General features: G+C 41.4%; 1 protein-coding gene across 3 annotated transcripts in view; it reads left to right on the top strand.

The window, feature by feature from the left end:
• Positions 1-3,618: 3,618 nt before the first annotated feature.
• Positions 3,619-11,381, top strand: part of SNX7 (sorting nexin 7) — a 99,914-nt gene continuing 92,151 nt past the window's right edge. The window contains exon 1 of one of the 3 annotated variants that reach the window (XM_007117504.2): positions 3,619-3,840. In XM_007117504.2, coding sequence (XP_007117566.1) covers positions 3,661-3,840 — 180 coding nt within the window. In that variant the 5' untranslated portion in view covers positions 3,619-3,660. The remainder of the gene's footprint in view (positions 3,841-11,381) is intronic. The other 2 variants (XM_007117505.3, XM_007117506.3) reach the window with 2 other exon arrangements.

The following is an 11,381-nucleotide window of genomic DNA, read 5'->3' as shown; positions in this document are numbered from 1 at the left end:
CCCAGGGATATATTGTTCAACCAGGGTCACTTGTATTTTTTTGAATTGTGACTTCCTGAACCATGGTTAGGATTTTGCGGGGAGAGATCTCTCCCACTTTGAGCCTAGGCTGATCCAGAAGAGTTTGATTATTGACTGAATATTTTACAAATTTCCATTTCCATTATTCTTTCATGATAATTCAAACTCACACTTTTAGATTATTTAGGCCAATCCTACCATCCCACCCTGGGGGCCAGCAGAGTATCAGCTCAAATGTTTAGTCTCATTCTCTCACTTAAGCTTACTTTGTTTCTTGCCCCTGGAAGTCAATTACTTCCTTGAAAGCTCATCCATACATTTAAAAGATTCTTGTTATGGTTTGTCAGTATATTTAGTGGAAGGATTGTAGAATTATCTATTCTGCTAAAGTCTAAGAACCAAGAATCCCCAAATATCCTTATAAATCCTCTCTTCTATTTTTTTTTTTTTTTTTTTGCGGTACGCGGGCCTCTCACTGCTGTGGCCTCTCCCGTTGCGGAGCACAGGCTCCGGACGCGCAGGCTCAGCGGCCATGGTTCACGGGCCCGGCCGCTCCGCGGCACGGGGGATCCTCCCGGACCGGGGCACGAACCCGCGTCCCCCGCATCGGCAGGCGGACTCTCAACCACTGCGCCACCAGGGAAGCCCCTTCTATTTTTTTTAAGGCAACATCTATAGCACTTTCTTTCAGCGGGCCTTCAATTACTTACCCCTTATTACTTACCTTGGGTAAGTTATTAAAACCTCAACTTGCCACAACCACTCCTGGTCTTCCTGCAGCCACATAATCTGGAGGATGTCATGATTTGTCCTTAATGGAAAAGATACACTGGGTTTGCTTTTCCTGCTCAACAAGTTTCTGCCAGCACGATCATCCATGAACTTACTGACTGGTTTATTTCCCATCAGATTTCGCACATAACTTTTTTTTTCTAATCAATTAAATCACCTCCAGCAAAGGAAATAAAGCCATTGGGCAATGCTCAAGGGGTGACTTGTCTTATCATGAGTTCCATTACCAGAAACAGCTGACTTTATGGATAGTTGACTGGCATATTAAACACTCAGTTATGGTCTCAGGAGATCCTACCTGGAAAGTGTGGGAGAGAGGGAGCTTTTTGACAAGATGTATATGCTCAGAACCAAAAATTAATATGTGATATTAATCAGAATAAGAGTCCAAAAACCAAGGGACAGGAGTGGGTAGGGCTTCTCTTAATATTATACCTGTACTTAAAGTTTTGGACTACGACGATTGAGAGAATATAGCACCCAAATAAGAACTCTTCCATTGAAGAAGCCAGTGATGATCCCATTTAATGGGAATCTGGGACTGTTATGTGGCAATTTAGTATTTTTCATATGACTGAATAAGTAGGCATGGCAAGTTGGATATTAAATTCAAAAATTTAGTCCATCGATTATAAAATATCAACCGAATTACAGCAGAACTACAGGAGGAACAGACATATTAGACTTGGAGCTGTACCAATAATGAGTACGTTTGGATTTTCTTCCTTTGGGGAGCTGAGGACTATATTCCCAGGTGTTTGAGGCATAGCTGAACTATATTTAGCAGGAATGGGAAAAAAAAAAGTATGTGAACAAATGTGATTTTAATGTTGGGCGGCCAAAGGAATGAATAATAGTAAGGGTGTTTTTTTTTTTCCTTTTTTTTGGCTGACCGGTATCAATACGGCCTTTCTATGCTTAGAAATCTAATTTGCCTTCGAAATCTCTGTGGGACTTAGCCAGGTGGGTCAAGCAGATCTACTCTTCAGGGTTTTGAAACTAGAATAATTAAAACAGAGAAACAGGACTGTGGGTACTTTTGTGGTAGTAATAGCAAAGGTAGTTCTCAGAGGCAGCTGTGGTACTGATGTTGGTGTCAGCACCTGGAGTCCAGTGACATCACTGTCAATGGCAGTATGTGGAAGGGGTGTGGCATCTGGTGCTCAGTGATGGTGGCAGCAATGTTTGTGCTATTAGTTCTGTGGCATGGTTGTCGCTGTGATACAAGCTCTATAGTCTTGGTTTGTTCTGCCCATTTTCTGATCCTGTCTCTACACTTTCTGGCAATTCTGTGAGTCACAGTATCCTTAAGAATTTCCTGGTTCAGACTGCAATTCGAAAAACTTGAATCTTCCTCACTAGCTAGAATGAGCTTAGAGAGAAAAAAATAGCCTTTTAATAACTTGTATTTTTTGTATACCCTAGCAGAGAGCCTTTTTAAGTGAGTACATCTACTACTGTGGTTTATTAATAAATAATGTGATCCCTAAGCTTAAAATGTTATAATTTACTAAGGAATGTAAGGCATTTACATGAAATAAATACAATCTACAGCATGAAATAAAATTAAATGCTAAATTGGGAACAGACTGTGTCAATCAGAAAGTCTTCCTGAAAGACATGGGATTATATTTAATGCCTGCAGGACAGGCAGGAGATGGCATTTTGGGTACAGGAACTATAAAGCATAGGAAGGAGCCTGGATATTCACCCCGCAGAGAGACCAGCTTGACTGAATAAGTGCATTCATGAACTGAAACCAGTATGAACGGTTAAGAGGGAACATATTATTAAGGCCTTGTCCTCTAATTGGAAAAAGAAATTCTCTTACATACGTCTTTTTTTCCAAAGTTAATAGTTTTAAACATCAGGCTAAACATTTTGCCAGGAGAGGTTTTGGAAATCAAGTCTGAATTAGCCTCTTCTCTATGTGCAAAGTTCTTAGATGTTCTTTCCTGGCTGATGGGAGAAAAGAGCTGGGGCTGAGGTGAGTAAGTAATAAACCTGAAGATAGTTCCAAATATATCAATTTGCATTCAATTATCCATTATTTTTGGAATTTAGTTGTTTTTTTAAAAATAATAAGCAGTGAACAACTAAATAATTACAGTTCTGCATTGGCAGCGTAAAGACTGAAGATTATTTCTTGGTGTCAATGTCCAGTCCTGCTCGCTGTCCTCGACTCTTAGTAACATTCTTGCTCATTAACTTCAGGATGACCTCCAGGAATAAAGATACATTTGAAAGTGGCTGAAAATAGTTTTTAAATCCAACTTCCCTGGCTTGACAGTGAAATGACCACACAGTCCGGTCACTGGGTCAAAAATCAATTACAAAACAGAGGAGGTTTTGCATTAGCCTTAGTAAAAGACGGACTCGAAATCCCCAACCAAGAAAAAAAGGCAACCATTAAAATACAGGAAATACAGTATTGGCTTTTTTTCTTGGCGAGATGGGTCGGCTGCTTTCCAGCCCCGCTGTGGATGCTCTGAAGTTCATGGTTCGCTCCGTCGCTTCTGCCCAGACCCCCCGCCCCCGTGGAAGCGGTCGTAGGGTAGCCCCGCAGCCAGGTCCGCACGAGGACGCCCCCTTCCTACCTTCAGGGGACAGCGTCCCTGGCCCCACCCTAGCCAGAGTCCAAGAGTCCCACCCCTTCGCCTCCGGCAGGCCCCAAGCCAAGTGGGGATGAGCCCAGGCCCCGCGTTCGCCCTGGCAGTTCCGCGTCTGCGCAGCGGACGTGGGGCTGGAGCGGGGCTGGCCGGGGAGGCGCAGGATGCGCGGGAGCCAATGGGCACGCTCGGGGGAGCCGGGCTGGCGGCGGCGGCCGGCGGGGCGCGCACTCTCGGGATGGAGGGCGAGTGTCGGGCACCTCAGGCGCGCTCCTCGGCCCTCCCGGCTGGGGGCGGCGGCGGGGAGAGCCCGGGGAGCGACGCCCCCCTCCCCGGCAGCAGCGGCTCCTCCGCCCTCCTGCAGGCCGAGGTGCTGGATCTGGACGAAGACGAGGACGACCTGGAGGTGTTCAGTAAGGTGAGGGCGGCGCGGCGGCGCGTCCCGGGAAAGTTCCAAGGCAACTCCCGGAGTTGGCCCCGCCGTGCGGCGGCCGCCCCAGCGCGCTCGCTCGGCCGCGCTGGAGACTCGGAGCCGGGGCAGGGTGGGTCTCCCCCAGCTGTCCGACCCCGCCTGGCGGCTCGCCGGCTCCGGGGCTGCGTCCCGGCGGGTCCCGAATAGCAGCCGCTCCCTCGTCTGCACTTTGACCTTATGTTTGGCAGGGCCGTGGCTTCGTGGAGTCTGCAAAGTTGTGCTGTTTCCCCCTTTTCTCCTCTTCCCTTCTTTGACGCAGACATTTCCAATGACAGTGCCCGAACCCGGGAGGCGGTGGCCCAAAAGTGCCCCCGCCCCTGGCAGCTTCTTTACAGGAGCAGCCAGCCCTGAATTCTGGGAGCAAAATCACCCGAGTCTAGAGAAATTATTCTTGATTTAGTGTTGTTGCTGGTTGTGGATTGGAGACTTGGGTGGCGCCGGAGGTGAGTCTCAAGTCTAGTGGGAAGAGGCGTGAGGGAATCCCTCTTCAGGAGAAAACGGTTCGTGTGTCCAACGGGGAAGCTCCTGCGCTGCGGAGCTCAGGATTTTTCATATAGTCAGCTCCTGCTACCCAACCCACAGACAGCGCTTTCGTTTTTAAACGTTACCAGGGGAAATCTAGGACCAAAGGGCCCTCTGAACTTGTAGGATAGTTGGAGAGAAATTGACAAGGGTTACTGGCAGACTTGTGCGTGTAGGCTGGTGTTTGTAATTTTTTTTTTTTTGAAAAGAAAAATACCATTCTTGCGGAGCCGTTCAATGCCACTGCATCTTCTCTCACTGCTGTTGGCAGAAGACTTGAGATGGGAACATTGTATTAATTACTAAGAAACCTGTACAGTAGGTAAATGTTACCTTGAGCTGTTAAGTAAAGCCAACAAACTTCACCACTGCTTTATTCTGGGAAAGAAGTTAGAAAGTGAACAAGCATACTCTGACCCCAAAGAGGAATATGTAAAACTCCCCTTTTTTTCCCTTCAGGATTAAATGAAATGGTAGGAACAGTTGTATTTGGGAGGTTCAGAGAGAGTATCAGTTTTGTACCCTTGATGAAGTCACTTGACCTTTCAATGTGTTTAAATTGTAAAACAATGGAATCGTTTACACTTTTATGTTCCACACATATTTTATGTTCAGATCAAGGACAATTGGCCAGTTCCTGTTTATATTGCCTTCTAAGATACCATTAGGCTATGGTATTAGTGTATGGGACTCTGCACTGTGAATCTTTGGGGGCGGGGTTACGGGGAGAATGTAGGGAGCGGCAATTGCATATCAGAATCATCTGGGATGGTTTAAATTTGTCATGTGGTTTCTCTTTCCCCAGATTCTCAGTGTCCCAGCCTCAGCTGAGAATCACTGTTTTAATGAGCCTCTGTAGTCAGAGGTGGATTTTAGGTTAAGTTAATGAAATTTAACTTTAATTTAAATTTAACTGTGTTGTTGGCTTAGGCCTCTGTAAAATGTTGTAAGTTACTGGGAGTTGTACAGGTTCTAGGTGGAAAGGGAATGACAGGTTGTAGCCAGAAGCATTTCTAAGTTGGCGTTTCTGGTGAATTGCCTAAAGCTATCTCAGAAGAAAGGCATCTAGAACTCTATGGCTCCAATCAGTTGTTGAGATTTCTTTTCTCATTCTAAATAAAAAAATTGTTTTTCCACCTAATTTTGTGTTTGTAATTTTGTGTCCTGTTTTAAAAGGATGTAAGCTGCAGCACCATACTTAACCTCTGCTTTATTAAGCAGGGCATATAATAATGTGCAATATTGTATCTTTACCTTAATCTGTATGGCTGGTTTCTATAGAAGAGGGTCTTAACTTTTTCTAAGTGTCCAATACATGTAGTTATACAGTACTAGCAAGCAGAGTGGATCCAGGTGTATGGGCCCTGCCTGCTTCTCTTTTAGTAAGTTGAATTTTTCAACCATTAACCACAGGTAGACAAGCAAATTTAAGAAAGTTGTCTTCATTTGGCCTACTCTCTCTACTACTCCCTTTTTAGCCTGCTCTTCTGTAGACCCCTGCCACTGTCCAGCCTACCCTAAGATGGTATCAACCAATACTACCAAACTGTACTAACTTTACCCTTTAGTACTTTGAGATTGACCATTTTCATATTCAGTTTATATTTACAATTGTAGTTTCTTATTTCCTTAGATTATTTATGAATATATATACCATGCCGCTGTCCAGAAGCTCTTTCTTTTTCTCTTTTTTTAATGGAAATATAGTTGATATACTATATCATATTAGTTTCAGGTGTATGACATAGTGATTTGACATTTATATACATTATGAATTGATCACCATGATAAGTTTGGTAACCATCTGTCACCATTATAAAGTTACTGCAATATTATTGACTATATTCTCTACACTGTACATTACATACCTGTGACTTAGTTGTTTTATAACTGGAAGTTTGTACTTCTTAATCCCCCCAACCTATTTCCTCCTCCCTCCCCCAAACTACTAGTTTGTATCTATGAGTTTTGCTTCTGTTTTGTTTTGTTTGTTCATTTGTTCTGTTTTTTTAGATTCTACATATAAATGAAATCATAAAGTATTTGTCTTTTTCTGTCTGACTTATTTCACTTAGCATAATATCCTTTGGGTCCATCCATGTTGTTGCAGGTGGCAAGATTTTATTCTTTTTTATGGCTGAGTAATATTCAATTGTATACATATACACAACATCTCTTTGTCTATTCATCTATCAATGGACACTTAGGTTGCTTCCATATCTTGGCTGTTGTAAATAATGCTGCAGTGAACATAGGGTGCATACGTCTTTTCAAATTAGTGTTTTCACTTCTTCAGATAAATACTCAGAAGAGGGATTGCTGGATCATATGGCAGTTCTATTCTTAATTTTTTGAGAAACTTTCATACTGTTTTCCATAGTGACTGCACCAATTTACATTCCCATCAGCAGTGCACAAGGGTTCCCTTTTCTCCACATTTTCACCAACACTTGTTTTTTGTTCATTTGCTAATAGCCATTTGGATAGGTTTGAGGTGATATCATATTATGGTTTTGATTTTCATTTCCCTAGTGATTAGTGATGTTGAGCATTCTTTTCATTTGTCTTCTGGCCATCTGTATGTCTTCCTTGGAAAATTGTCTATTCGGTTCTTCTACCCATTTTTTAATTGGATTATTTGTTCTTTTTTGTTTATTTTCTTTTTCGTGATTGTTATTTTATTGAGTTGTATGAGTTCTTTATATATTTTGAATATTAACACCCTTATCAGTTGTATCACTTGCAAATAGCTTGGCCCATTCAGTAGGTTGCCTTTTCATTTTGTTGATGGCTTTCAACTGTGCAGAAGCTTCTTAGTTTGATGTAGTCCCATTTGTTTAGTTTTGCTTTTGTTGCTCTTGCCTGAGGAGATGGATCTCCCAAAATATTGCTAAGACCGATGTCAAAGAGCAACTGCTTTTGTTTTCTTTTAGGAGTTTATGGTTTCAGGTCTTACATTTAAGTCTTTAATCCATTGTGAGTTTACTTCTTTTTTTGGTATAAGAAAGTGGTCCAGTTTCATTCTTTTGCATGTAGCTGTCCAGTTTTCCTATCACCATCTATTGAACAGACTCTCTTTTCTCCACTATATATTCTTGGCCCCCTTTTCATAACTTAATTTACCATATAAGCATGGGTTTATTCCTGGTCTTTCTGTTCCTTTCCATTGATATGGAAAGGAACAGACATATGATATGTCTGTTTTTGTGCCAGTACCATACTATTTTGATTACTATAGCTTTGTACCATAGTTTGAAACCATGGAGCATGATACCTCCAGCTTTGTTCTTCTTTCTTAAGATTGAATTGCCTATTCAAGGTCTTTTGTGGTTCCATACAAATTTTAGGATTATTTGTTCCAGTTCTGTGGAGAATGCCATTGGTATTTTGATAGGGCTTTCCTTGAACCTGTAGATTGCTTTGGATAGTATGGAAATTTTAACAATATTAATTCTTCCAACCCATGAGCATGGTATTGTCTTCAATTTCTTTGATCAGTGTCTTATACTTTTCAAAGTATAGTTCTTTCATCTCTTTGGTTAAATTTATTCCTACATATATTTTTTTGTAGTAATTGTAAGTGGAATTATCTTCTTAATTTCTCTGATAGTTCATTATTAGTGTATAGAAACACAACAGATTTCTGTATGTTGATTTTTGTATCCTGCAACTTTAATGAGTTCATTTATTGGTTCTAATAGTTTTTTTTTTGGCATCTTTAGGGTTCTCTATATATAGTATTCTGTCATCTGCAAACAGTGATAGTTTTACTTCTTCCTTTTCAATTTGGATGACTTTTACCTCTTTTTTTCTGATTGCTATGGCTAAGACTCTCAATACTGTGTTGAATAAGGGCAACCTTGTGTTTCTGATTTTAGAGGAAAAGCTTTCAGTTTTTCACCACTGTATATGTTAGCTATGGCTTTGTTACAGCCTTTATTATGTTGAGGTATGTTCCCTCTCTACCCACTTTGTTGAGAGTTTTTATCATAAATCAATGTTAAATTTTATCACATGCTTTTTCTGTATCTTTTGAGATAATCATATGATTTTTATCCTTCATTTTGTTAATGTGGTTTATCAGTATACATTTGCAGGTCAGAAGCTTTTTAAAGAGTAGGCTCTTTGGCTTATAATTATTCCTTTTTTTCTCACAGTACATTACAAGTACCTGGTAAATACATGTTAAGGATTTTTGTGTAAGATTCTATGCTAAGGATTCTTTGGAAAAAAGAAATGCAAGATTCAGTTCTTGTTATCACAGTCTTGGAGTCCGGTTGGAAGATGTGTCAGAAACTCTAAATGACAGTATAAATTAAGAGAGATGGAAAGTAAAACAAAGTATTGTTCTGAGTTTTCAGATAATCCATTTAAGAGAAAATGATGCCAACTCTCAATAGAGCACAGGGAATGCAGAGGATATTGACTTAAAAGAACAAGAATAGATGTGGAAGGTAGGAGAACATGACTGATAATTCGAAAAACGGAAAAGAAAAAGGATAAAAAGTGTAACAGTGTAATAATTGTTTTAGAACTGGGCCAAAATGAGATGAGGCTTGCAAAAAATTTACCTAGAGAAAAGGAGCAAACTTGTCTACATTTAAAAGCAAATGTTCTTCTTTTTTGGGAAAAATAATATATTAAAATAAATTGCCTTTTTAAAAATTAAATACTGTAATGTGTAGAAGAAACAGCAGTTGAAACAGAGCATAGGTAAACAGGTCACAGTGAAACACTGAGATGCTTATTTGTTACTCAGTAAATTATAGCTCTTATTATTGGTCTTTTAAATGGTATTCAGGACCATAAAGTGAGATCTATATCATTTAGGATAATCAGGGAATTTACAGATGTAATTATCGTCATCACCACTAGTCGACTTCGAGAAGTCATGGTATGCAGGCTTGGTGCTCAAAAGCTAGAAATAGGTAAAAATTCTTTTCAAAAATAAGGGGGAGGGCTTCCCTGGTGGCGCAGTGGTTGGGAGTCCGCCTGCCGATTCAGGGGCACGGGTTCTTGCCCCGGTCCGGGAGGATCCCACATGCCGTAGAGCGGCTGGGCCCGTGAGCCATGGCCGCTGAGCCTGTGCGTCCGGAGCCTGTGCTCCGCAACGGGAGAGGCCACAACAGTGAGAGGCCCACGTACCACCAAAAAAAAAAAAAAAAAAGGGGGGGGAAGAAAGGAAGTTCTGGAAGGTATAGACAAGTAGGCTTAATTTCAAGCTCTGGTAAAGCTATCAAAGCAACAGAACTACTTAGTATATTTAGTATAAACACTTTGAAAAGAAGGAGGTGATCATTTTTAATAAGAATGGTGGAAAACTAAGATTGTTTTTATGGTAAATCAGAAATATAACAATGTATATGTTTATTTGAACAAGCTTTTGAAGGAATCACTCATATTTTTGTGGAAAAGGATATTTTTGAAAGAATAATGAGCTATGGTTGTGGAGACAACCAGCTCATATATATATCAATATGTAGATATATATATATATAAAATCTCTATCAATCTGGCAATTCAGTGTAGTGATGGAGGGACAATTATACTATTCAACAATTCTCTCAAATACTTAGAAGAAGGTATTGGAAGTCTGGTTATTAATTTTTCACATTTGTTGTCTGAACCATCTTTATTCAGTTCCTGTTGTTTGCATCTATTATTCATGGCCATGATAAGAATCAGAATTCTCTTCCATGATTTAAATGAAGAGAGTTTAATGCAAGGACTATTTATTTATAGCATTTTGGGCAAGTTTCAGGAACAAAGAAAGGATACTGAGGCACTTAGAGACTTGCAGTAGCAAAAAGCCTTTAGCAACCCTAGTTCTAAAGGGAAGAGAGATGGAAATAGTGTTGCTGGAACCCAGTGAGAGTTGGAGCTGTGGAGAAGGGGCCATTTCCACATGAGCTGTGTTTACACAGAGATGTAGCCTGAAATGTGCCACTGCCTGAAGTGTGGCACCAAAGCAGGGAGGAAATGGGGGTATATTCCCTGAGCTCCTCTTCTCCTGTTCTTGGATCTCTGCTTCTGGCCCCCACTAAGCAAGCTGCTCAGGTGATGGCATCCATAGGGGCCAGTCTCCTAAAGGACAGAGAATAGGTGGATGAGAGCTGGAAGGGTGGGGGTGAAAAGAGAGAATAACCAGCATAATACATAATACTACAAAAGTGTGGAGAATAACTGGATAAAGACAGCCACATCACCACCTCCCATCCTATATGCTCTTCTATAATGTGACCTGCCACTTTCCTATCAAGAGGTGAGATCTGTGCCCCACTCATTGAATCTGGCTAGGATTGTGACTGCTTTGACCGGTAGGATATGGTGGAAATGATGCTGTGCAACTTCCAGGGCCAGATCATAAAAGGAAATGCAGGCTTTGATTTTTTTCAGTGGGACAGTGTGCTTTTTGCCATGTAAGACATGCAACCTAAGGCCTCCATATTGTGAGGAAGCCTGGGCTACATTGAGAGACTACACGTAAATGTTCCAATCAGCAGCCTCAGCTGAAGTCTCAGGCGCCATCCAGCATTAAATGACTAACTTGTGAGTGAAGATGTCTAACATGATGTCAGCCCCCAGCATTGAGGCATCAGATCTCAGCTGAGGCCACACATATAATGGAGGAGAAACAACCCATTTCTGCTGTATCCTGTCAGAATTCTTGACCCAGTAAACCAATGTGCATAATAAAATATAAAAACAAATTGTCCTGGGATTGTTTGTTATACAGCAGTGGAAACTGCACCAAAAGCTACTAGTCTGTATAACATAATCAGTCTTCCAGATTTTTTTTTTTTTTTTTTTGTGGTATGCGGGCCTCCCTCTGTTGTGGCCTCTCCCGTTGTGGAGCACAGGCTCCGGACGCGCAGGCTCAGCGGCCATGGCTCACGGGCCCAGCCGCTCCGCGGCATGTGGGATCCTCCCAGACCGGGGCGTGAACCCGGTTCCCCTGCATCGGC

This window comes from Physeter macrocephalus, chromosome 4 (assembly GCF_002837175.3).
Source record: "Physeter macrocephalus isolate SW-GA chromosome 4, ASM283717v5, whole genome shotgun sequence".
NCBI lineage: Eukaryota > Metazoa > Chordata > Mammalia > Artiodactyla > Physeteridae > Physeter > Physeter macrocephalus.
Note: the sequence above shows the minus strand (reverse complement) of the source record. Positions and strands in the feature narration are given on the sequence as shown.